The 27,425-nt window shown below is 37.3% G+C and overlaps 1 protein-coding gene across 1 annotated transcript in view; it reads right to left on the bottom strand.

Annotated features, from left to right (window-relative positions):
- The window catches only part of ADAM12 (ADAM metallopeptidase domain 12), a 2,765,134-nt gene that overhangs the window by 1,245,195 nt on the left and 1,492,514 nt on the right, over window positions 1-27,425 (bottom strand). The window contains exon 6 of the mRNA XM_044056180.1: window positions 14,158-14,344. Within this exon, the coding sequence (XP_043912115.1) occupies window positions 14,158-14,344 (187 nt within the window). The remainder of the gene's footprint in view (window positions 1-14,157; window positions 14,345-27,425) is intronic.

Genomic DNA, 27,425 nt, shown 5'->3' with positions numbered 1-27,425 from the left:
TTATTATAGTCTGTTTATTGCTGCTGTCCACCAGACTGGTTTACTCTTCCTTGAGGAAGATGATTTGGTCCTGTCAGGTATTGCTGAGTCCATGCAGCTATTATAGGTGCTCATATGTTTTTTTTTTTTTTGTAGGCTTAGATATTAGTGCTTGTTCCAACTGAAGGGATGGTGGCTGCAAAGCTGCTTATACCTGCTTTCAGGAGGCTGTAGTCAGCTTTGGAAAAGTTTTTGTGTTTGTAAATGAGTTGTAAATGAGCCTTTGCTCAAAGCAGCTCTTTCACATTGTTAGTGAGCACTAGTAGTGCTACAATGACAAAGTACAAGTAGTACTAAGACAACATCTTCTCCAAAACCACCCTGCACGTTTTAAGGACTTCTGGAAGTGTAGAAGGCATTTTCTTTTAGCTGTTTTTTTTTTTGGGGGGGGGGAGTACTATACTTTTAGTGTTACAGTTAATCTTTTCTTAGTTACTTTGTTATTTATTTATTTCTAATGATATTCTTTTCATGTAGTTTTCAAAGCGTAAGTATGCAACTAGTATTGGGAATATATTATTTTACTAGGGATGGACTTTGTTATTCTGTTAGGGCTGTAGTAACTTACATAGGTTGGGCTTTTTTATTGGAGTTTATATTTATTTATTTTTGTGTTAACATAAATGTATATAGATATATTTGTGTGTGCTACTCCAGGTGTAGGTTTGCATAAGTGTAGTTTGTATTTTCAAATGTGTGCACTTAATTTATTGTTTCTTTTCCTCACTGAAGTGTGTTGCTGTGATTATGGTTGTGTATGTGTTTTTCAGCTGTATGGATGTACTTTAAATGTGTATTTGTTTATGTTTTGCGTATGAGGATGTTTCATAGTTTTCTGAATTATTTATGTTATTTTTATATGTAGCTGACTGTTTTTATGAGTGTTGTGGACGCTGTCATTTATGTTGCTCATGTGTTTCATAGGTTCATAGGTGAATACCAGGATAACTGCCCTGAGGGACCATTTTAAGTCTTACCAATAACCAGAGATCAGAATCAATCCTTGTACCTTGCACCTACCTATGAGGTAAATAACTTAATCATTATGCCAACCCCATCCCCTCACTTGGGCTTTCTATATGCCAAGGCCATGTGTTACATATTTTTCTGTGTTGTACCTGTCAATTTTTGTGTTGTAGTTTGGCTTATTTTAATGTGTTGAGAGTGAAGGCTTTGTGTGTACATTTTTTTGTGTTTTGTTTTTAAAACATATACAGTGTGATTTATTTAGATTTTTGCTTTATAATGTCATACATACAGTAAAAAGCTAAGCACAGGAGATTTTCTCCCCAGGTCTCCTCACAAAAAAGGCCACTATTGGCCCAGTCAGACTTTCCCAATAATGAAATACAAATACATATTAAGATATCAGCTTTTTTTTATAGAATTTTTACTTCAGAGATCACTTTAGGTGATTACACAGAAACACTTAGCACCAACTATTGAAACTGTCTTTTTTGGGTCTACATTAAAAGACCGAAGAGGTGTTTCAGAGAACACCTCTTGGTCGACACGTAATGAGCAAATGCACTAAAGAGCGAATGCCAGTGGTGGCTGGTGACTTCAAATCAAAGGGGGGCTGCAGGAGACAGGTGAATGGGTGGGGTGAAGGGGTGTGGTCACCTAGAAAGGGGAGGAGCTATGCACAAAAACTATAACTTTAATTAATTACGCTGCCCTGGGTGCCAAACTGTCATTATGAGAGTCCAATCAAGGCAAAATGTAGTGTAGAAGAAAAAATATTTCAATGCATTGGCTGCATGGCAGCTTACTTAATAGCTAGATGGAAACAAAAAGGTTGTGAGGCATGAAAAAATAAATTACTTTTTAAATACATTACTGGAATGCCAGTCAAAATCAAGTATAAGAAAAACAAGCATCACTCAACTCAAACCACTTCTCCTTGCACTGCAGTGCTAACTCTAATTTATATTCAGCTTTATTAAAGTACCAAGTAACATGATGAAAGTAGCAATCTCTGTAATACCCCCATTTGTAAAAATGTTTCTTATCCAAAAAAGACCTGCTGCCTGACAACTATCTACTTGTTTCATGGGGAAAACATGATCAAAGTAAAAAATGAACATCAAACAAGAATCAAGCTCAAGATACATTGCTTAAAGGATTACTGTACAGGTAATGGACCACACACGATAGATTGGCATTTTGTTTGGTTTACAGATAAAGCCTGCAAAGATGACTGCAAGACTCCAACAAATGTAATGAGCTTCTTAAAATAATGTAATCCTGTCTTTTATTACAAATACTGTCATATGCATTTCAATACCCAAGGCTTTTACATTAAGTATTCTCTGCATGGCAACAACAGAAAGGCTTTCAATGTTGGCAATTCTTTAACAGTATGATTATTAAAGCTTACTTGCATCTTACAATCTCAGACAAACTTTCCTGATGGTCATTAAAGCATTGCTACTTAAACCCAGAGCAACAGGCACTTTCTGAGTTATACTAAGCATAAATCAACAGTATAAAAATATGACAGAAACCAGAACATTCTGCAAAATCAATTTGTTCTGTGGCCAGTGGATTATTTTCTTCATCTCCTCACAGCAGTTGGAGTCTTTCGTTTTTGTTTTTCTTGGTTTGTGGTCTATTCATTATCAGACATTTGTCATACCTCTCAACCTCAGAACAAGAAATATGGACAGAGCCATGCATAGAAGTGGGACAAAGGCTGAAAAATGGACAATTTTTAAATATTGCTCTTATAAACTTAGAAAAATAATAGAATAGCAAGTCTTGCATTAGTATGAATTTTCTGAAAGGTATGAAATCTGAAACTCAAATGTCTGTCATTATATTCTAACTTCAGTCTTTAATGATTTGCCACTAATTTGCCAAAAAAACCCCACAATTTTATGAAAGATGGACCAAAAATGTGATGCAAAAATATAAAATAGCCACATAATACAGCTGGGAACCTGTCAAAGAAGGAACACTTTTTTAATATTAGTACTGCTAACTTGAGCAGCTGACAAAATAAAATAATCTACATGCATTTCTGAAATAAAAGTAATCTGTAACTCTATTACAGTTATTTCTTAATTGTAAGCCCTCCACGTTTTCTTCCAAAATTGCCATTTTGCGATGGGATTATTAGGGGAAGAGCCATATTTTGAGCCAAAATCGGGGACAGTTGAGAGGTTTGGATATGCCTAATTCTATAAAGCAATTTATTTGCACGTACCTCTCAACCTGTTAATGCAGGAAATTTGGACAAGCCAAATATACTGGGGGAACATATAAACAGTACTATAAATTGTTGTATAAACTGAGACAATTGATAAAATAACAGGTCTTGCTTTAGCATGCATTTTTCTGAAGGTAATGAAGTCTGAAACTCAGTGTCTGTCATTATTTACTGACTTAATTCCTAAATTATTTGCCAGAAAATCACACATTTGATGAGGGACAAACCAAGAATAAGAAGTAAAAATATATTCATTCTGTGAAAATCTGGACAGTTGAGAGGTGTAGGTCAGCCAGGGCTGTCTTTGAGTTTGCCGCCCTTTCCCCCTCACAAAATCATGGTCGAATGTTGCCTCCCCCCTGCAGACATTCCAATGAACCATTACTTGGCTATTTCACCCCATTTACCATAAACACTAATGTGCATACTGCTTTACTTCTACAGTGATTTGGACTTCATTTGAAAGTTTTATTTTGCATTTTACAGCACAAACACTAAGACATCTGCTAAACAAAGCAATGCAGTCTTACAATGAAAACAGACTTAGCATTAAAACTTATGAAATAAACGACCATGGATCCAGCACCAAAACATTATTTATTTATTTTTTTAGCATTAAAACTTCTCTGCCCTTGAAACTCACATTCATTGAAACAGCATTCAAACCCACATTCAAAGAAAATACATTTTGCCAGTGGCAGATAAAGATTAACTTTGGGCTGTTTTCAAATCATAGGCCCCTTGGACACTAAACATACACGTGGTCTTTGATACACCTTCTTGATCGTATTAAATTATATTCCTTGTACAATATAGTACAGTTGTTAGAGGGAGTTTGAAATTTGTTTTGAACATTTTTCCAGTAAACAATGAAACAAAATGCATGCACCAATAATGACAAAACTGCCCAATTCAGAAGATTTCTATCATAAAAGTCTACTCAAAGTTCTACAGTCCACCAGTATCAGTAAATATGCACAATCTGTGAAGAAGTAAAAGTCATCTAAATAATTCCACATTAAAGAAATCTGTAACTAATGAAGAGGTTGATGCTAGCAAACAACTTTATATTTCATTGTTTCATCTACAAATAAAGTGTCTGTTGCCCTTGAGGAATAAATTGCCTAAGTTGCATGAAAAAAATGATAAACTAGTAATATTGCAATAGGAAATGGATGGCAAAGTGATAACAGGTTCATAGTTACTAGGTATCTTCACCAAAAAGGACTGCAGCATCCATCCCCTTTACAATACAGTATAGTATCAGTAATGCATCTACCTACTGTGGGAGTAGAACCCACAGCCTTTTGCATCAAAAGCAAGTACACTACCTATTGTGCTATTAACAATGCAAGGAGACATGGCATAAGCAGCACTAAACTTTTGTTCCCCTGCAGCTCTCAGCTTCTTGTAAAATCTACTTGACACTCAGCTGCATCTCTGAACTTTGCAGAACAAGAAATCTGGAAAAATCCAAAATTTGGGGGGGGGGGGGCAAAGACCAAAAAACAGGGACACATTTTAAACCTTAGTTGTATAATGTTGGAAAGTTGTTATAATAAAATGCTGTGTTACTACCATACATTTCACTGCCAAGTATTGAACCCAAGACCCTGTGCAAAACAGTCAGCAACATACCGCTATGCCAAATCATCTGTTTTATGAATGCAAGGAAGACTGAAACTTAAATGGCTACCATTTAATTCAGTTCTCACCATAGCTGTCAACATCTTAGCACAAAACACCTGAACAAAGCCAATAATGGGGGATACAGCCCCCAAACATATTTCGTGAATCCAGTTATCACCATAGCTCTCAACCTTGGCACAAAAAAACCTGGACAAAGCCAATAATGCAGGGATACAGTCCAAAAATGGGGACAAATATCCATTGAGGACACCAGAGAAAACCCAAACAAACACAGGAAGGACATGCAGACTCCACACAAAAGGCACCCCCACCCAAGAATCAAATCAGACAACCTGTAACTTTCAGGCAACAATGCTACCACTGCACCACTACACTGCTGCCTGTGTAAAGTAACAAAAATACAGAAACCACAGATTTTATGAGGAACAGAACAGAAAAAATATGAGGCAAAAATCTGAAACTGTTTTACAAATGCTGGTGGGTAGGGAATTCAGGGTCTTGCCAGTTGGGCCCATGGTACAAGGTTCATGCCTTATTCTCTACCCACCACCATGTAGCAACTGGGGCATTACACACACACACACACACACACACACACACACACACACACACACACACACACACACACACACACACACACACACACACACACACACACACTACCTTCTGTAGCAGCTTACCTGATTAAGTCCTTCATAGCCTGAAAACTCTGCATGCCCCGATCACCCTCATAACTCTGCAAGCTATGTTCACAGCCTGCACAGGGTGTCTCTGTGTTTCCCCACAAGATGTGAGTAGGCTGGAGCCTGCAGGTGATGTAGTCCGGTGTGCTTCTGGTCTGTGTGATCATCACTACACAGACCTCTTGGCTGGCAGGGAGGAGTTCTCTTCCTTCCCTATCTGGACTGCTTAACTGAGCAGTCTGGTGTTCAGGAAGTAAGCACACATGTGTGTGTGGAGTTCTGGACTGCTTAACACAGCAGTTAGGAACTCGGCACGCATGCATGAGTTCTGAGACATGAAAGAATTTGTTTTATTTTTGTATTTACATTTTCTACAGTGGGGGACGCAGCTATTTTTCTTTTTACAGGTGGGGGGGGCTGCAGTCCTATAGCACCAGCCACCCCTGGTGAATGCTCAAAACAGGGTTTTTTTCCCTGGGAAAGAAACCACTAGCACAAACACACACGCTTTAAAACATAACAACGTGGGGGGCTGTGCCTCCCACAGCCCCCTAACTAAATATGCCAACTCCGACATCTTGCTACAGTGATGAAAGGGGCGAACACATGGGGATGGCCAAGAGATTTCTTTCCAAGGGAAAGAAATCACTGTTTTGAGCATTCGTGCTTTAGTGCGTTTGCTCATTGCGTGTTGACCAAGAGGAGTTCGCTGAAGCACCTCTTCGGTCTTTTAATATAGACCCCTTTTTTTTACCTAGTTTAATGGACTGTGGCCAAAGTGGCTGATTATGCATCTGAAATACATGTTTCTGCACTTAATATCTAGTCACATTTCATGAAACTATGTGAAAATAAAAAGGCTCTCAGTATTTAATGCTTTGCAAATGTGATGGACATTTCTGATCTTTTTGGCACTATTCTTTTTTTACTTCCTTCACTCTGTTTGTACTTTTGTTTTTCTACTTGATAAACTGCTCGATTGATAAAGGTTACCATGAGGTGTACACCTCATGGTAACCTTTTGGTATTCAGAGACAGCCCCACCACAGTGCTTTTGCATGAAGATGTGCAGTACCACATCGGGCTGTCTTCCATAGCTGTGCTACATGCTAATTAGTCAGTCTGGGGGTCATACATAAGCTAATTAGCCATGTGTTCTCTTCTCAGAACTGCTTCTGGGATGAGTCATAGGCAACTTGGTCATGTGGATTAGAATGGCTGCTCCCTGCACTTCGCAGTAGTGAGCACAGCCAAAAGGCTGTGTTCATCCATTGCTATAGAGGTACGTGCAGTGGAGTTTTGTGGGAAGGTCGTGTTAGGGGGTATGTGACTGTATAGATGAGGTGCTGCGTGTATGTGTGTGTGTGTGTGTGTGTGTGTGTGTGAGAGAGAGAGACTGAATGGATCTGTTTGCCTGTGAGTGTGATCAAGTGGGGAGTGGGCTGTATGTGTCCTGTGTTTGTGGGGAATGACTACTTAAATGCGTGTGTGCAAGGGTGGGTGGGTTGGAGTGGATGTCATATCCCCAAAACTAAGAAAAGTCTGCAACAATATGTCAGCAAGGAACAATACCCAGCAGGGATGTAAATAGCTATGTGGGTTGATGGGAAACGCTAGTCACCAGGGATGTACAAATCTATGTGGGTCAAGGATAACACTAGCCAACAGGGATGGACAAAATCGCATGGATCAGGGGAAACTATACACCTGGAATACTCTGCATATCATGCCTTAATGCCATTTACATAAAACAAAAGTGAAACATGCTGTAAGAATCCACTAGACACCAGTGATATAATAAGTAGTTTATCTTATGGGCACCAAAACAGATTCCTAACCTCTATCATCCCACCTCTTATAAATGATACTAGTCCTCTGCACCACAACTAGACATCTGGGATACTTGGTAAAAATAATAAGAGTTTAGAATACAAACAAACAAACAAAAAAAGCAAACAAAGTCAACTAGAACTGGAGTTAAAGGATTCAAACCATGCACCCTTTTCATAGTAAACCCCAGAACTAGCCTGTTCCTCTAACTGATACTTTAGTGCAACAGGTTCTTTTTGTATATATATTGAAGATAAGGCATTATATCATGGCTTTCACACTTTGTGATGTGGGGGGGGGGGCAAAGAACACAAGCCCTTCATCTGCACCTTGTAGAGCAAAACTTAAAACTGGAAACAGAGCTGAAATATGCCTCATACTAACCCAACCATGGCTTAACTGCTGACATGTAGTGTGAGACTCTGATATTTGGCATTAATGACTAAATGTAATCATCCTGTAATTTTTGAAGGCATTAAAAAAGAGAACATTGGGAATGATCTGTCAACAGAAGTACAGGCATGGGCGTTGTGGGGTGTGTGTGTGTGTGTGTGTGTGTGTGTGTGTGTGTGTGTGTGTGTGTGTTTAAATGTGTGTATTGTGGAGTGGATAGTGAATGGCGAGTGCCTCTGCTTATACAATGCAGTCACCAACAATAACTACCACAGGAAGTGCTGTTCTGCACATTGGCAAATAATGAGGTCTTTCCTCATTGTATCTAACATGTCTCTGAATCATAAATCACCACTTTGTGTAAATAAGGCCCTTTTTATTGCAGCCTGTAATACCTCAGTTCTTTCATGCTATTTTATTTATTTATTTTTTCTTTTCTTTCTTTCTTTCTTTTTGAAGTCTTATTTTTAGTTTGTTCCCTGGGGCGGTTGTAACTGTCATCTTCATAGCTATGAATGGAGTTACTATGAAAACTATACATTTAATTATGTAATTACTGAATGAATTTTGAAGGTCTTCATAAAAGCACCAAAGTATCTCTGCAGAGGGTTGCTTTTTTCTGCTGTGGGGTTAGTACAGTCAGAATTTCTGCTATTTAAATGCATTAACTCTAAGATTCCTCTGTCTTGGAGTTTAAGGTATACGCTGAGATTTTGCAGTCTCAGATTTAATGTGTGTTCACATCTTTGCACACTGACATTGGTATTCTAGGTATCAAAACATGGCTTTAAGAATTGTAGTGGAAAAAGTTTATATTTCTGTAACTTTAGGCTGAGACTGAAATTGAACCATTGAACTCAGTGTTCAAACCAGCAAATAAATTTAAATAAATAATAAAGAAAACAACATTTGGATTTAATTTTCTTCTTTATGCATAGGTTTGGTTCTCAGTGGTTTCTTGTAATTTTATGTTTTCTTCTGTTTTTTTGAAATTTTATTTTCTACATCCATGTGATACAGAAACATGCCTAATGCAGCCACTTAAGAGCTAACATGGTGATAACACAGCACGATGCAACTCAAAAGTACTTATCCATTATGAATGATGAATTTAGCATCTTCACTATTAACTAATTAGCAAATGAGCTTACTTAAATGACATTGTCATCAAATACAGGATTGTACCATGGCTGCGGTTTCATCTCAGCAAAGTCTGTACTGATTTTTCTCATTTAAATGGGGAGGAAAGGGGAACAGAAGCAGAAAAAGAGTCTGTGAGTGGGGAGGAGGGGAAGGCTATCCTTATTTGAGGATGAGTGCTTTTTTATTTTTCAAGAAGGGTATATGTGGAAGGATGTAAAGGGAAGTTGGGGGAAGGAAAGAGTATATAGAAATGGAAGCAGGGTCAGCCAAACAAACACAAAATGCAAATAAACATCAATAAGGGAGGGGCTAACACAAAGAGGGGGAGACAATGGCTAGACATAAGAAAGAACACTACTATAAACAGAGAAAGGATAGGGTGCTGGCTCTCCTTTTCACTGTGTACGGTAGAACCACTGAAGACGCCAGTGCCCTCCATGACTGCCCCCCTACTGTGTTTTTCCTTAGATGGCATACAAGGTATTGCTTGGAAGTGGTGCAACTCTCCTAGTCAGACAAAGTTGTCTTCCAGGCAGCCATTGTGGGCATCAAGCCTCCATTCCACAAATTCTGCCATTACCTCCTCTTCCTTCTGCTGAGTAACACAATGGGCCCTACTGGTGGTTTCATCAGTGTGTGAGACAACACCACTTTCTCTATGGTGTTCTGCTTCTGGAGGCTACCAAGGAACCCCCCCCCCAGGTCATCCCCCACCATGTGACCTATATTAACTGGTGCACAGGTAGGCCTGAAGGCAGATGGTGAGCTGGCAGAAGAAGGCAGTGGAGATAGATGGAACACCAGAGCACCACATGCACAACTGCGGCTGACATTGCATAAAATATCAAGAGGAATGCAGAAAAATAAAACAGCAGCAAGTAAAAAAATAGAGGAAGAATAGCAAGAAAGAGACATAAAAAAAAGCATTAATATTTTGCCTTTTCTGACCATCAGCCATGCAAACACATGCAGAAAGACTAAGCATCTACTAGATATGCAATGATGCTGGGGCAATGATGATGAGTAGGCACAGGAAGTGATACAGTTCTAAAGGAAGATGTATGCACCATTGTGCAGCTGCATGCTACCCAAATGGCTCAGGGGGCTATGTGGGACACCACTGTCTGCAATATGCAATCAGTCATTACAGGCCATGGATGGTGTGTGTGGGTAGGCCTGTGTGGACACTTCATATGAGGCAGGGAGAAAGAAAGGGTATGTGTACACAGGCAGTGGTGCAAACCATGCATGCAGATTTGCTCACAGTGCTAGTGTGCTGTAACACAGGCACACAAGATAGTGCTGGTAACATGGGTAGCTGCTCTCATACTGTGGGTAACGACTGTAATGTATTATGATATACACTACGGGACAGTGTTCTCCTAGTGTCAGAATATCATGGGATCTGCCATTCATAAGTGCCATATACATAGGCATTTGGTGGAGTGAATCACAGCTAGTTTTCCAGCACCCTCTGCAGTCCTCAGACTAATGTCCCCATGATCACAGACCTGATAACTGGGGACCAGGGCAGCTGCCAATGTTGCATACCTCTGGGGTGAAGCATGGCAAATATAGGGAGATGTGTATTTTTGCTTGTTGTACAACTGCATGCGAAGTGGCAATGCTCACAGGGAGGGTTAAGAGCCTTATATATCTGCCACTGCATTGCAGTAAGCATGCTGTTAGGTCATGCAACGTTGTGCATAAATTTGCAACCATAACTGAGTGAAAACCTCTAACATGGCCTGTGTGCATGCCAAGTATCATACCAGCATAAACAGAGAAGGTGTGTCCAGCAGTATGTACTGGTGGTGTCACATGTGTGTTGCAGTTTAACATCATGTAGTATTCTATTGCTGTGATATCCAATACACGTCTGTAGCTTGACAGTAATCTTACTTACCCTTGCATTTGGAGATATGCTCCATACGTCTGTGAAAGAGGAGCTAGTTCTCCTCTATCTGCTCAGGAGCTGAAAAATATTAAACTATTAAAATGAGAAGCATCATAAATTATATGACCTGCAATAGTCCCTGTATTTTTGTGTAAAATACATTAAAATGATCAGGTATGCATAATTACTGTAGAACTCAGGAGACCTCTCTCTTGTTCCCAATGTCCTCTTCTTCCTATTGGTGCTGCAGGTTGAGGTAACACCTCTTGTGGTCACTGTAGTGGTGGCTGCACTGATCATCAGAAAGGCTGACACCAGTAGCAGCAGTCACTTCCCTGGCAAAGCTGTGCTAGGCATTCATCTTATACTGAGGACATTTTCAGGAGTCCCTCATGGAGCTGCCTTAAGTCAACTGGTGCCCTAGGCAAAAGGGCTCCAAGGTACCCCCCACTACACCACCTGGTGCCCTCACATCCTGGTCTACCTACACCAAATAAATACTGGAAAAGCACCCCTACTACAGCCGTGCCCTAGGCGGCTGCCTAGTTGGCCTATGCCTAAGGCCAGCTATGTTCCTCAGCATGTACTCCCAGTGGGCTCTGTATAAAAGGTACACAAATATTTTTGACTCCTTAGAGCTCCACCTTGTATCCCAGCCACTTTCAGTGCCTTTAAAGCCATAGCCACTTATCAGATCAGAAGGAATATGGTAGCTCACGCATGTCCATCCATATCGCTGATGCAGGCACGGAAGACATGTTTCACTGTTACCATATTATAGAGTGGATATAAATGGATTGGCAGTATAGGGTAAGTGTGTCAGAGTAGCACAGAAAGCACATTTGCCTTCACATTTGAACTTTAACATCTCTAAGGGAAATAATGAAGCAATACTCATTGACCTGCCCATGCATGCATGCTGTGCTTAGTAGTATTCATGGAAGCCAAACTCTTGGTCATGTGCACAGTGCAATGAAAGTGCGACTCTAAAACCTTCAATCTAAATTGGCTTATAGCATAATGACTATGCATTGAGAGCCTCAAATTGCATGATAAAAACAATACAATGCTGAAAAACAGTGACCTCCACTACACTCATGTCAGCATAATATTAGTTGTTTGCAAAGCCATGTTAATTGTTCTGTGACCTTCTGCCCACTCATAATAGTAGCACCACTGCCTGCATCCATTTCACAATTAATTGTAACAGGAATGATTTTTTTTGAAAAGCTAAGCCTGACCAACAATGCAGACAAATAATGAAAAAAACAACAAACCAGACATTTTTAGGCTCCAAGCTGCATTTAAACTGAAAACTCACAAAAAAGACAATATAAATAGCTTTTGTCATGAAAAATGTGAAAATGTTTGTGGTGATATGTAACATAAGAAAGACAAGAGTTTTTTTCTTTTCCAAAATTTTGTTGAGACTTCATTAGACTTAACTCATTAATACCTATGTGGTATGGAATATCACACCTCTGGCAGCCTACACACATTTTTGCATCCCCAGAGCATTTACAGAAAAATCAACTTAAAAAAAATAAGATAAGCACATGTAAATATTTTGTGAACAATAAAAGTTGCACAGATAGCAATGTTATTAGTAAGAAACATTTTTAAGGTGATAATAATCAGCACATAGTCTTTGCATAAGTACTATATTTTTATTCCACACAAATTCCTAATTATATATATATATATATATATATATATATATATATATATTTTTTTTTTTTGGCAAATTTTTACAACCAAACTCTCATAGCTTGCAAACTGTGCAACTGCAACCTAGACATATATTTTTAGAACAGTTTTGTTAACCAGGCATAAGATTTCATGACAGCAAAGAAATTCTCTCTGAGTGCATATTTATTGAGGTATTTAAAGAAATTTGAAAACATATGCTTAACTGTATAATGAGCATTATAAATAGTACTGAATCTCTTTCAACATGTGTAACTTACAGTGCAAATAGCAATGAAAGTTTTCTTCATGAATATCTAATGTAATATATTGTAATATAAATGGACATTGTCAATGAATTTTCCTGTCTCCTAACATGACATTTTATGCTATACCCCTCTACAGCATGTAGGTCTCTCAGTTATGAAACTATGAACATATATATGAATAATAAGTTAAAAATAGTGATTAACTGCTCTACTGCAGGACATCCTAGATTAATGGTCTTATTGTAATTTTATTAATAACTATTTGCCCTTTCTAATTGGTACATTTCTTAGTTAAATAATCCAGCAGTAACAAAACTACATGTATGGTATAGAAGCTGCAGACAGTTCTATCTGTAACATACTAATATAATACAATTAAAATGATGAGGGGGGAACTCAGGACAGACTGAGCTGAAAATGAATCAAATGTATCCTAAAATAGGGTCATTACTCTTAAGAATGTGCACCAGATGCATTTAACTGTTTAAAGATGAAGATTCTAAGTCCATAAATCAAACCACCACACAATCCAATATTCTGGTCATAGGAGACTCTATTGTGTGACAGATCGATGTCACACACATTAGGCTGAGTGAGAAGAAAGTTAAATTCAGTTGCCTGTTAAGGGACAGGATCTGCCAGATCATACATGCACTCCTATCATTGGATTGGAAGTACCAATATGACTCAGTCCTAATCCATGTGAGTATAAATGACCTGAGACATACCTCCCTGGACTATATAAAGGATGATGATAGAGCTACCATACTGTGTCTCAGGCATTGAGCAACATTCAATCTTCTCCAAGGATGATGCCACAATATGAACAGAAGATGTTTAACTTTAACAACTGGCTTAGTTTTTGGTGTCACTCCAAGGGGCTATAATATTTGTCAGAACAGGAGCAAATTATTAATAGATCACACTGGTTTGCCAGGTATGGTCAGCATCTGTCCTCTGTAGGCTTTTGAACATTGGCTAAAATATTGCCCTCCACCACTGTCCCTTTTTTTGGGCAATGCCAAACTGACAAACCTTCTGACGTAACAAAACCATCCCTAGAAAACCTAAACATGTTACTGCTCAATGCCAAGAAACTCCATTCCCTCCAGGTTCTCTTCTCTGAAGCCCAAGCCAATGTCAGGAGCCACTGGCTGACAAAGCTGGTAGACAGTTGCAAATTAGGGGCAGTCATACAATCCCCTCAAGGTACTAATGTCCTGTAAGAAGGAATGACTCAGACAAACAACTCAGTAAGGAATGCATAACAGTATGACAAAACAATTCACCTTAATAAAATAATTGCTACCAAATGTGTTTTACTAACATAGTTACATGCATGCAATATGTACTAACCCTTGTCTTGACGTCATGGAAAGACCCAATAGCACCATTTAAAGTAAAGCCTGAGATGTTGAAACTATGACCACAAGAACCTGGAACAGCCTGCAGTTTTTCAGTTCTGTAGATCAAGTGCACAATAGATTTAGCCCCTTCCGATGGCTCTAAGAAATACATTTTATTTTTGAAAGAAATGAATCCCCTATAAAAAAAAAAACACAAAACTCTGAATGAATTTTCAAAATCAAATCTAATTATTTCTTAGAAAATGGCAAAGATAGTTTATTGGACTGCCACGTTGCAAATACAAATGGTGTCATTGTAAGTGGTTCACTACAAAAGAAAGTGATTAGCCTAATTTGGGTCATTACAGATTACCATTTTTAAAATACCATAGTGTAAAGCATGCAAAATATCCAAGCATATCCTCTATAATATAAGAGAGATACCAGTAAAGCTTATAACAAAATATAAACTTCTTAAGGAGACTAAAGGGTTGTGGTATACTTACAGATTCTTCATGCATACCAATTAACCAGCAAAAGAAAAGAACCACCTTAAAAATTTATGCTGCAATTTAATTTACAACAATGCTATGATTTCTTCTATCACATGTCATACTAGACTAATGAGAATTGGTACAAAAGCAGAAAGCACCTGTAAAAATCTTGCAGATATTGAGAATGAAACTGTTATAAGATCCATTCATAGAAATTTAGTGTATATACATATTCAATTAATAAGAAACATAATAAGCAGATGGAAGGACGCAGATAGCATTTTTGCACCATGAAAACACTGTGCTTATGAAAACTACTTCCCCACATTGAATTTGAACGCTGCACATATCCAAAAATATACACCAGCTTCTGGAACATACTGTATGTCATACATTTTGTTTTCATTTATCTTCCACTTTGTTTCTCTCATAAGTTTCATAATATGGCCTAATGCTTTCCTAAATTTGCTTAAATCATAATATGGTACAGATAGACTTAGAACCAAGCTCACTATAAAGTAATCTAAGTATTTATATAGTTTGTGAGAGTCCTCAACTCTTGAAGAAGAATGCTATGAACTGAGCAACTAATTTAAAGATAAGTCTAACAGAGCTCTGATGTTTCTTTTTTGCTGTAAGTACAAACACTTTTACTAACTCATTGTGTCTCAGGTCATTATGATGGACATCTGACATGTATACTCCCAACAGGACTAGATGTACACTAGCAAAAGCATTTTAAAACGAATAAAGAAAACATGATCCCTAGGATTCATTAATGCCTACACTAAGTGTACACAATTCTGCGTGAACAGACAACACAAGCATGACTCGCACCTTCTTCCTCCTCAGTTTAGTTTTCCTACTGATTTTCTTGCATTTTTTTTTAATACTGAGGGGGATTCATAAAGTTTACCACAAAGTATTACCTACATGTACACTTTTGTAATCTTTCTGAGTGACTAGAAAGCACAAAACATGTGGTAGAGATTTTCTTGAATACAGATCGTGTACACAGTGTAGGTGTTTTTGAATCTGGGGAGATGAGTCCACATCTGCCATTTTATTGTGTGTGCTTTGCTGAAAGGATACACTGGATGCACCACTGAAAGTTCAAATATGACATATTTACAAAATTTCTACATTTCTAACTTCTAACTGAATGGTCTACTGCATTTTTTTCATTCTGTTTATAAACTTTACAAGCTAAACAAGTTAGAGATGATGAAATTGTTGTCTAAAAAAAGGCACAAAGCAAACTAGCTTTAAAAAATAAGCACACTCTCACATGAGAAATTAGTCTGCAGGCAGACAAATTAGTACTGTATTTTTTTTTCAGGGCATACTAAAGCAAAGTACAGCAGCCCAGTCATTTCTCAAACACTGCATTTAAATCATGCTACAAAACTACATTAAAATATGTTCTACTTAACACAAATAAGGTAAAGTAAAATTTTAACATCTAACATGGCTTTGTGTTTCTCCAAGAACAATCTAAGAATGGCAACACCTGACATACCAGTAAGTAGGTAAGATTTCAGGGGCTAAAGGGCTCTTTTACCATAATGTCAGTACTCATAATGCCGCTTGGTGGTCAGTAATTTAAGAAATAATCTTTGGCAGGGATAAGGATTTTGGTAAGATTTATTAATGTCTACAAGATGTAACAAAACACAGTTCCAGAATAGTACAAAAATAAACAGATAAATGAATAAATAATACTATTGGAAAAAAAACTCCCACAATGATAGCAGAAGAACTTCCCCATAAAAAAACTGCTTTCTTTCTGCTTCCAAAATACACGAGGGACACTAAATTGCTTAGAAAACCATTTAACATTTTCAAGCATGAATAAAAAGGAAATGGTCACTCTTCCAATATGTAAAGCTTATAACCATTAGGTAGGTGCACCATTGAGCAGAATTCAAAAAGGTTACTGCAAGAGGTAAGCCCATTTACTCTCTGGGGTAACCATTTCTGATTCAGAGACAGCCCTACCAGAGCATGGGTGCAGCAGTGCACTAGGCTGCCTAACTGGCCCACCACAAAAGCTAATGAGACATTTCAGGGGACCAGGCTATGCTAATTAGCCATATGATCTCCCCTCCAGCAGTACCTGGGGGTAGAGCATTTATGCAACCGATTTATTAACAGAATTTCTTGGCTATGTAAGCTACCTCAGACATTTTAATGAATACAGACAAAGGCTCACATTTACTGTTACTTTCAATAAGTGAGGTCATGTTAGAGGTATGTGCCAGGGAGTTTAGCAGCAAAGTAGTGTTGGGGAGGAGTGATTGTGTGTATATGTGCATATTTGCATGTGTGGGTGTATACAGAGAGATGAGTGGTTTCAGGTATGTGTGTGTGGGTGTGTAACATTAGAACTGGATTACAACCCTTGTTCAGTGGATATAAATTACACTGAATGGTCATTGAGGCTTCTACAACTTGAAGTTAATCCTATGTGGTGGAGAGAAGTGGGGCAGTTCTTGAGGAGAATATTGAAATGCAAAATAACTTTATGGCACATTTCAGACAGTTGGAAGATAAAATGTACAGACAAATGATTATAGTAGCAGAGGCTTCATTTTGAAGCAGTGTTACATCACAAAGTCATTGGGATAGATCTATGTGTATTAAAAATTCTGACCTTTGGAGATACTTATGATTTACTTAAATACTGGCAGGCTTTGAATTTACAACTTGGGTTTGATTACATGCGCCTGCTTATAGAGTATTTCAAGCCCATGGAACAAGCACTGCTTAAAGATATTAAGTCCCTCCAATTTTTCATTAACTGAAGTTTCACTGCCAAAGTCATAGGTGATAAGTTTGAAGCGCTTTATGAGAATATACATAACTATGAGAAAAGATTCCAAGTTATGAAATCTAAAAAGTTGCAACGGGACTTATGTGACTTTAGCAAAGGAGATGTATTTTCATGGCCAAAAGAAGTGAATTCTATTAAATTGAATGAAGCCCCACTGAACAAGTAACTGTCCCTTTAAATGGCTCTGATACTTCAGGAAGTACAGTGAAGGAAGTTCTTACAACAAGCAGCAATGGGGCGAGTGTTTCTGACATCTTGGGGAGTATACTTCCAGAACAGCAGCCTTCTTTTTCTCTGTCGAAGCCACTTCCTTTACCCAAGGATTTCAAGAAAGGGAGATCCAGGAGTCATTTGAGGCGAGGATGACTCCAACAGAGGTTACCATCAATGGTTCAACAGAAGAAAGTAATAACACGCAGCAAGGAAATAACGGGTTAGTAATTAACTTATCCTTTGTAACATTGATTGATGAACAATATAGATTGGTGGGGAAAGGTTTATCATTTATCCCCACCAAGAAGTCTGATCTCTCCGATGTAATTTTTGATTTGAGGTTATTTGCTAGAACTTTATCTTTGCAGCTACAGTTTCCTGATTCTAGTAGTGAAAGTAATGTTTTTCAGAAACCTAGCAGCTTTGTCCTTGACCTTCATCCTTAAACATTCACATTAGTGTGTAAAAAGGAGGTACATGAGGCTTTGAACAGTGAACAACACTGTTTCTGACAGAACTTGACATTTTGTGAATGGTTTGCCTTAAAACAGTTAAAAGAAATGTCCTCCATAGAGATTCGTCCTGCTGATAAGGGCGTTCTGCATTGTGATTTTAGACAAGACTTTTTATCTAGATAAAATATGTTAGATGTTGAGTGATACTGATGTTTACTTGTCCTTATCTAAAACACAAGTCAATGGCATTAGAGAGAGATTGGCTTTTTATATATTTGATCTGCTTATGACTGGTATTATAGCAGGATATTTATTTATTTCTCTGTAGACCATCCCTTGATATCAATTTTGTATGGACTCCCTAAAGTGCATAAGGAAAGGTTGTATCCCCCATGCTCCCCATTGTTTCAACCAGGGGGTGGGCCACAGAACTGCTTTCGGTTTATATCGAGAATAATCTGTGTCCTATTGTTGCTAAGGTAGCGACTGTGTTAAAGGACACCAATAACTTTTTGGAAGAATTGTTTCAGATTACTAGAAATATGACTAGAGTGGGGATTTGTTTTTTATAACCTTTGATATAGCCTCTTTATTTACTGTTATCCCCAACAGTTGGGGTGTTGACAATGTGAGACTGTTATTATCAACAGGCAATCAATTGCATGAAAATGAGACTGAATTCATTTGTACACCATTAGAGTTAATTTCAGAAAACAGTGTTGTTTTTTTGTTTAATAATAACTTCTACCTACTAAAGGTTGGTGTAGCTATGGACACAGCTTGTGCCCATAGCTACAACAACTTCACATTGGCACAATGGGAGTATGATTGTGTCATCAGAAATAATGTATTTTGTGAGTACATTGTTTGTTATGAGCATTTTGTGGATGATGTTTTTATTTTATGGAGTGGACCCTATGAGTTACTTAGGAGGTTTGTGGATAATTTGAATTCAACTATCTCATTTTTAAAGTTTAGTTATGTTGTTTCAAAGGAATCAATATATTTTGTTGATGTGAAAATTACAAGGGATGCATTAGGTGAATCCCAGACATGAATCTTTAAGAAGTGTAAGAAGAATGCTTTATTACATAAAACAAGCATGCATCCTTGTCACATACCTAGGAATGTAAGTGCGAGTACTTAGGGCTATGAGGTTGCATAATAATGATGAGGGTCTTGAGAGAGCATTATCAGACTTGAAGATGGAATTTTTGCAGAGGGGATATGATGAGAGAGAGTTAGAGGACTGCATTAGAAAGTCATGATCTGTTAGACTGTATTTCTCTGATAGCTCCAGATGGGATAACAGATGCAGAGAAAGGTGGAAGCAAAAAGGCAATGTTAGGATGACATTAACATATAGTAGTAGCATAGGGGTTACATCCGATATTGTTAAGAAGAACTGGGTGATATTATATGCAGATGATAGGTTGAGTAAATTTATTAAAGTAGTACTACAGTTCGGTTTTAGGAATGGTTTGTCTCTAAAGAGGCAACTTTGCTATAAGAATATGAAGGATTGCTATATACCACCATCACAATACCACATCAGGGAGATTCCCCTGCAGGCATTGCAAAGCTTGTTAGTATATTTTATTAATTCTGGGAATTTGTTACTACACCCTACATTGACTTTTTCTAGAGATCCTACATTTTATGCTGACTGTATGATTAGTGATTTAATTTACTTTGCCTTTTGTATGAAATGTTTTATGTAGATAAAACAAATAGGTATTTTAAAGAAAGGGTCTTAGAATACGTGAATGACATTAAACAAAAGAGGTTGAAGAATGCCTTAGCCCTACATGTTTCTGACTTTGGTGAAGGACATGATTTCAAGTTTTAATTCTTAAGATCCTAGTGGTTTAATAAGAGAGGTGGTGATTTTAAGAACCTCACTGAGAAAAAAATGAAGAATGGATTGTACTGCTTAATGCAAATAGATTCCCTGGTATGAATGAGTGTGTCTCATGATGCACTTTACAAACAATAAGTTGACTTTATTAACTGACTGTAAGGATCTGTGATTTACAAGGACAGGGACAAAAATAAGAAGATACATCACAGAGAGTGAATGTGGGACGGGGTGCTTATACCAAAATGGTGCATGGGCGACTTATGGTGACCACCACAGGAAAATGTTGATTTGCAACTATGGTAACCATAGGTGATTAAGAGACATGCAAATCAGATGATAATTAGGTCATTGTGGATAACATGGCTCTCTAACACCTTTTCCATTTTTACAGAGACAGTCCCTCATGAATGTAATTCTTACTGCTGGTAGGCATGTTCTTTCTGGATTCCTGGAATTATATAAATGAACATGAAAGCTATGAATGAATTCATGCCTGATAAATTAACCTGTTCCACATGTACAAATGCTAACAATCAAAGAAATAACTAAAACATCTTTGGAAGGATCACAACAGAAAGGAAATATTTTTAATTATACATTAGGCATTTTATGAATTTCCTACAGAAAAAGAACAAGCATAATAAAATGGAAATAAGTATCTTGTCCTAAATAACAACAGAACAGTAAGAGAGAGAGAGAGAAAGGTTCAGATATAAACCTTTAAAGAAATGGTTTGAGTTCTAAAACATTATTCAGATTAAGTATTCAGTCAATGTATATGGATTATAGACTGCACTAAATATCACCACACCAGGCTGCATTAAATAATCAACACACATAGACTGTGCATTTATGTGATGTACTTATTTCGATTATGTCTTTGAAAATCAGTTTGAGTCCTGATTTCACAGAAATGTCCTATTATCCCAATAGATTGGTTTCAGATACTTGTGCACAGACTGCCTCACAGGTACCATGTTGTCAGATGTACAGTCTAGGTACTCCATAAAAATGATATCCACAGCCAAGAGTAAATCAGAAAACTGGCAATATCTGGTCCCTTATTTCTTCTGATAGTATCAGAAGAAATAGAAAACTGCTAAGTGGACAAGAAGAAACAGACATTTAGAAATGATGACAACTATAAAAGCAATTATATTGAAAGTCAGATGAGAAGAGGAGATAGCTCCTCCAGGCAGTAGTAATGTAGACAAATATGATACATACCAATAATGCTTCTAATTTGTCCAGTAGGACACTCAAAGGAAATTCAACAGACACTCATTTTTATGGCAGATGTCATTTATCCCCATGAGATTTCTTGTTTGTTTAGGATTTTTTTTCTGCTTAGATGTAAAAACATTTTCCAGGTAAATAAATATGAGGGTGTTATTTTGAAGTGATAAAGAATATGGTGGCTAACTGAATCTTCTTTGCAAATCTGTTTTAGCTTTCCTTGACATGCCCCCCAAAAGCAAACCTTTGTAGAAACACTACTGAAAGATATTGAGCTATGTACAGTTAGATATTTAATCTACCCATCGTTGATGTACAGCTATTCAGGAAGTTTCAAACAAAACAAATAGCAGCTTGTCCAGCATGGCAGTCACTAAGACTTCCTAGGCTACAATGAAACTCTGCCAAGAAAAATAACACTTAATGCCGGAGTTTGGAGATAAATATATTCTGCAGGCCACAAAAAATAGCCATTTCTTAATCAATAGCTATCAGGTGCATTTGTACCAGGACTTTGGCTCGTACACATGAAAATTCACTGGGAGTTTGATTATATCAAATTCCTCTGCTAGTGCTTTAGAGGAAACATTCCAACTGTGTTTAAATATACAGTGGCTCTGCAAAGTAAGTTTAAAAACTGTGTGTTTGTATTGACAGACAGTGCTTTATATGTCTTAAAAGACAGACTGTTAAAATCCATGGATAATGAATCACTCATGACTCAGACAATGCAAGGCAGACATAATCTGCTTACAAGAATGCATAAATGTGGGAGAGTGCTAAGACACTTCTGGCTTGGGATATGCATATTTAATTTAAGTTCAAGGCCCAACTTCAGTGTAGCTGTTTTAATAAAAATCTAGTATAGTAGGAGATTGAAAAGTCTTCAGCAGGGGAATATAGGAGGTTATGGGACATATATAAACATTGCAGGGCAAAATTATGGTTGCTTATGCTTTTGGCTTTACTGTAGATACATCCCAGTTTTTTAATGACTTCTATTCATCCTTGGGTGACAGGGAGACTGTGGAATACTCTGCTGTTACAGCTGGGGATTTTAATATGATCTGGGATGGGATTTCTGAGATGGGATTTCCCTTGGTCAAGAGGCATATCCCATCTCAGAAAGTATGGCATTTCTGGTACTTAAAATTTATATTTTCAGATTGGCAACTATAGCATCATACATTTTAAACTATACCTATATTACCATGTATTTTCATCTGAGATTCACTCTAAAGATTGTATCCCAGGCAGTTATTAAACATATTTGTTATACTCATTATCGCAGTTTGATCTCAGTGAACATTTAAGTCAAACAAACTAAAAAACTCCCAGTGCAATTTACCAATAATTAATATAGTAAACTCAACTGTGTTTACCTGGAATTTGTGATATGTTCTCCAAGTAGCTTACAATGAAGTGGTTTCTTCAGCTGTTTTTGTGAAAATAACAGCTGATGTTTTTCAGATCCATGTTAAACCGTATTTCTCAACCTTAAAACCAGAGTTTGCTTTCACCATGCAAAACATGTAAAGCCATCTTTTTCTGATTTATAAATGAAACTTTCTGCTACCAGAGTTTCCTGGAGAGTAGTAATACCATAAGGCTTTAAGGCTAGACAGCATACCTCTCAACTTCTTAAAGCAAGAAATCCGGACAAAGCCACAAATAATGGAAAGACAAAGGTATTTAACTCTAAAATGTTGAGTTCTACTATTTAAAATTAACCTAAGATTAAAGAGTGTAGTTAGTTAGACTAGCTGAAATGAATGACATTTTAAATGGGCAGGAGAATCATTACAAAGAATTTAAGTAAATAAGTACGTAACTGCTTTAATATAGAACACCTATGTTTCTTTTGTTGTATTCAGTCAACTAATAGCAGTCAGACAATAGCAAATTGCTAGAATTATCATACTGTAACCTACTAATGATATAGAAAAAGAAAAGATGTCAGTATTTTATTATTAGATTCCTGCTTCAATCATATGCCTACATTTCTTTTGTACAGCCCAGTTTATTTAGTATCAAAGCTCATTAAACTGTGATCTCAACAGTTATAGGACAAAGATGGAAAGCAGAAAAAGAACATTTGTACTTCAAGGATGGCGTAATGTAAAATGTAAATGAAGGTGTGATGCATTACTTACAATATGTACTTAAAATAGTTGTTTTTGCAGGAGATCATCCATATTCACTCAGTGTGATCTTGGGGTTAATATATTTAGTCAGCAGATGTGTGATGGCACAGCCTCTCTCATCACAGAGTGAAGGGGCACTGCACCCTACAAATGTTTTGCTGTTTTATTACTTGCATGTGTTAAACTATCCTTGTTATTTCAGTAATTTAAGTTGAATTATATCAGTGCTATTCTCATTTTCAGATAATGTAACAATGTATCAACTAACCATCGTCATCATCAATCCCATTTTTCTCATTTTCTACATGGGGTCAGGCTGTAACATCAACTGTCACCATCTTTCTTGATTCAATGCCACTCTCCTACCTCCTTTTATGGCCATATCTGACTATTGCAGGTCTTCTCTCATGCAATCCATCTCTCTCTTGCTGCACATCCGCATTTCCTCTTGCTTTCTTCCTCTCTCTCCCAAATCTTCTTCCTCAGATTGTCTTCTGCTTTTCTACAAATGATATCTGAACCACCATAATCGGATCCCTTTGACCTTCTCTGCAACAGGAGCTATGTTGGCTTCTGCTCTGATGTCCTCATTTCTTCATCATCTGACCTACAGCATACATCCCACGACTCATCAAAGGCACTTCAGCTCAATTATTTCTAGCTTCATCAACAGCTTTCCTTCACTGCCCAGGTTTTTGTACACTACTCTTTTGTGTACCTTACTTTTAAACCTGTTTGGCATTCATCTGTTGCACATTAACCATGACACACTGTGCTAGCTGGCTTTAGCCCTTCTAATTCTAGTTTTGGCCTCCTCATTCAGACTTCTGTTCTACTCAGCCACCACTTCCAGATACTTGCAGCTGTTACCTTTTTTCTTCGATTGCTCTTCTACCTCAGTTTCAGCTTCTTCTGATTCCCCATTTCCTACCATGACCACTGTCTTGTCTGAACTTTTTTTCACAGCATTTGCCTTCAGTTTTGCAATGCAGTCCCTATTCTTTGCTGAAGTTCTAGTTCAGTGTCTGCTAGTAATGCTATCACATTGCCTGCATACAATAACTTTGCTGATCTTCATACTCCAACCTGTTTGCTAATGTAGTCCATCACCAGTATGAGTAGCAGTGGGCTCAGAGTTGAACCCTGATGCACAACCACTCCCAATGCGAAACTCTCGGTGAGTCTGAACACTGTTCATACTTCTGTCATTTGGTCCTTGTATATAGCCTATGCTAATTCTGCCTGAATCAGCTTTTTTGTGACCCTGTCATAATCAGCTAACCATGTAGATGATTATTAACAACAACTGAAGTTGTGATAGTCGACAATGCCAGAGAATACTTTAGTCATGTAGCTGCTATTGGTGCTTAAGCACCTTTCTTTTGGATGTACTGAATACAATTATCTTTAATCATTGCTTGTCATCACATATTGACGGACTTCAGTTTGTGGTAATCTGTGTGCATGAGGAAATCTGCAAGCAGATGACCGCTGTTGATAAACCACTAACTGGCATAGTCTTTGGACTGTGTAACACAGTAGTGTACATCACATGATGTATGAGGTACTCTGAATTATTAAGTCCCCCTTTCAATAAAAATAATTTTAACACATTGAGTCATTTATCACTGACAAATGTGCATTGTTTGCCATAATGCCCGGTTAACTCTGATGTGTTATCACAGTACAAAATAAAATGCTATATACATTTTACACAAATATTTACTGCACTGCTTTCAGTTCTATAAGTCTAATTTTGTTTTTAGTGTCACCCATTTTGTAACAAGAAAAAATATACATGCATGTGTCATACAAATGTAATGAATTACATTTATTTGCTGGCAGAATGAAAACACTCGTCCAATCTGTCATTTAAGTACAATATTCTACCCATACCCAACACATCCGTAGTCATCTTCCTTTCACCCCTGCCAGTGTCCTCTTAGATGCTTCCATGGATTCTTTCTTCACCACCAGTTCCATTACTGTTTTATGGATACACAACTAACCTTCTCTTTGAAGAAGCAGTTTCACAGACCCAGGAAGTAGACTGCCATTAAAATCTGCTTCCCTTGCTCACTTTCCACTCTCTACCCTGTTCTGGTTAACCTCTTCAGATCTCCCTAACATTATCTTTGCATCAATATCATGTTCATCCTTCTTCCGATCTATAAAGATAGTATCTCAAGATGCCATTTTCTTTGGCAATACCCTTACCCTCCTTACAGTGGTGTATATGCAGACTCCTGTTTATATGCAAATGCCATTTCCTTGTATGAACCTCAAAAAGCTATGTAGCACTCAAGTAGTGACTGACACAGCTTGGAGGTGTGGGACAATTACTTCTTCCTTTTGGAGGTTACCCTCAAAAGAATGGTTTTAACATTTGATTTGCTGCTGTCAGAATTACACAGTTATATGCAGCCAGTTCTAAAATGGCAGATATAGGTTTTGTACCTTTTGTTTGCTAACAATGTTATATATATTTCTGTATTTCATCCTGGTGTGTAACCATCTATCAAACTATTAGCAGTAAAAAGTCAAAACCGAGCAAAAGCAGGAAATTCTAAAATAAAATCATCAGTTGTAGTTTTAGAATCAAATCAAGTGGCACTTGCTTCACCTGACAGTGGTAGAACTTAAATGATGATATAAATAATATTTTACAATGACTGTCCATTAAGTCAGCCCAATCAGCGTGCATGTTATAAATCCTAGCATATACCAACGGAAAAAAGTCTGGTGACTCAGACTTTTTTCCATTGGTATAAGCTGTAACTTTTTTTTTTACAAAAATAAATAAGTAAAATCTAAAATCCAGACTCCTGACATAGTAGAGAGACAGAGCAGAGAAAATACTTGGAAAATCAGGTACGTTATTCAAAACTAAAGGCACTTACTTGATTTTCCTTGTATTTCCTCCTTGATTTTCCTTGTATTTCCTCCATTCCGTGTCTCTCCTACCCCTAAACTGTCAAAAACGTTTTTTTTTTTTTTTTTTTTTTATTAAAAAAGAAAAGAAAAACGGAGCAATGGAGACCATCTTTTCTCCGTTGCTTCCTTTCCAAAAGCACTGATGTACTGGGCATGTGTATGCAAGTCCCATAGGCATGCGCTACATCAAAAAAGGCAACAGGATATTTACCAGCACTGGAAGGACAGCATGGTGCTGTTATACAAAGACATTATTTAAAAAAAATAAAAATTTTTTTTCTTAAATAATGTCATTGTATAATAGCAATAACTGACTCAGTGGTGTGGTATATTAACATTATACCACACCGGTGTCGTCAGTTATTGCTTAATTATTGTGCTGTAAAATCAGCTGTTAGTAGCATTGAGACATGCACTGCTTACACTGTTTTCTACTCTTGCATGCATCACACACTGGTATTTGTGGGCATTGAAAACAGACAGCTGAACACTCAGACTAAGCTGTTAATACATATTACTGAACAGTTCAGCTTACCTTGCCCATGCCAAGATTTTATAACTGACAGAATCCCGGAGTTTAATATTTTTTTATTTATTAGTCCTCTGTGAGTTTGAGGTAATTACCAATGTCTGTGAAACTACATTTTTCATTCTGCACATTCTCGGCTGTATTCCCTAATTCTATGAAAACCATATAGCATTTCTTTTTGTTGGACTCTTCTCTTTGTTATTATTCTCTCACTTTTTCTTAATTTGTGGCAAATGTGCAGTAAGATAAACATAACTTTGACATCAGCAGAATAAATGACTATTAGCCCACCACAGAAAAATTCTGCTTTACATTTTCAAGTTGAAAGTCAGTCAATGGCAAACAGAATGAATTGTAAAGTGATTTAGTATAGCAGCTATGTTCATAACCATTCATTCAATTAACCTGTCTGCATTTATCTGGATCTGTCTACATATATATATATATATATATATATATATATATATATATATATATATATATGTATGTATATCTACACATATAATATATACCTGTCTGCATAGATGTATATCTCTCTAAATATATATCTATACATATAATATGCACATACCTCTCAAC

The sequence above is a fragment of the Protopterus annectens genome, chromosome 14.part0 (genome assembly GCF_019279795.1).
Source record: "Protopterus annectens isolate FY-2018-M chromosome 14.part0, PAN1.0, whole genome shotgun sequence".
Taxonomy (NCBI): Eukaryota; Metazoa; Chordata; order Ceratodontiformes; family Protopteridae; genus Protopterus; species Protopterus annectens.
This window is presented reverse-complemented; position numbering and strand designations above follow the sequence as displayed.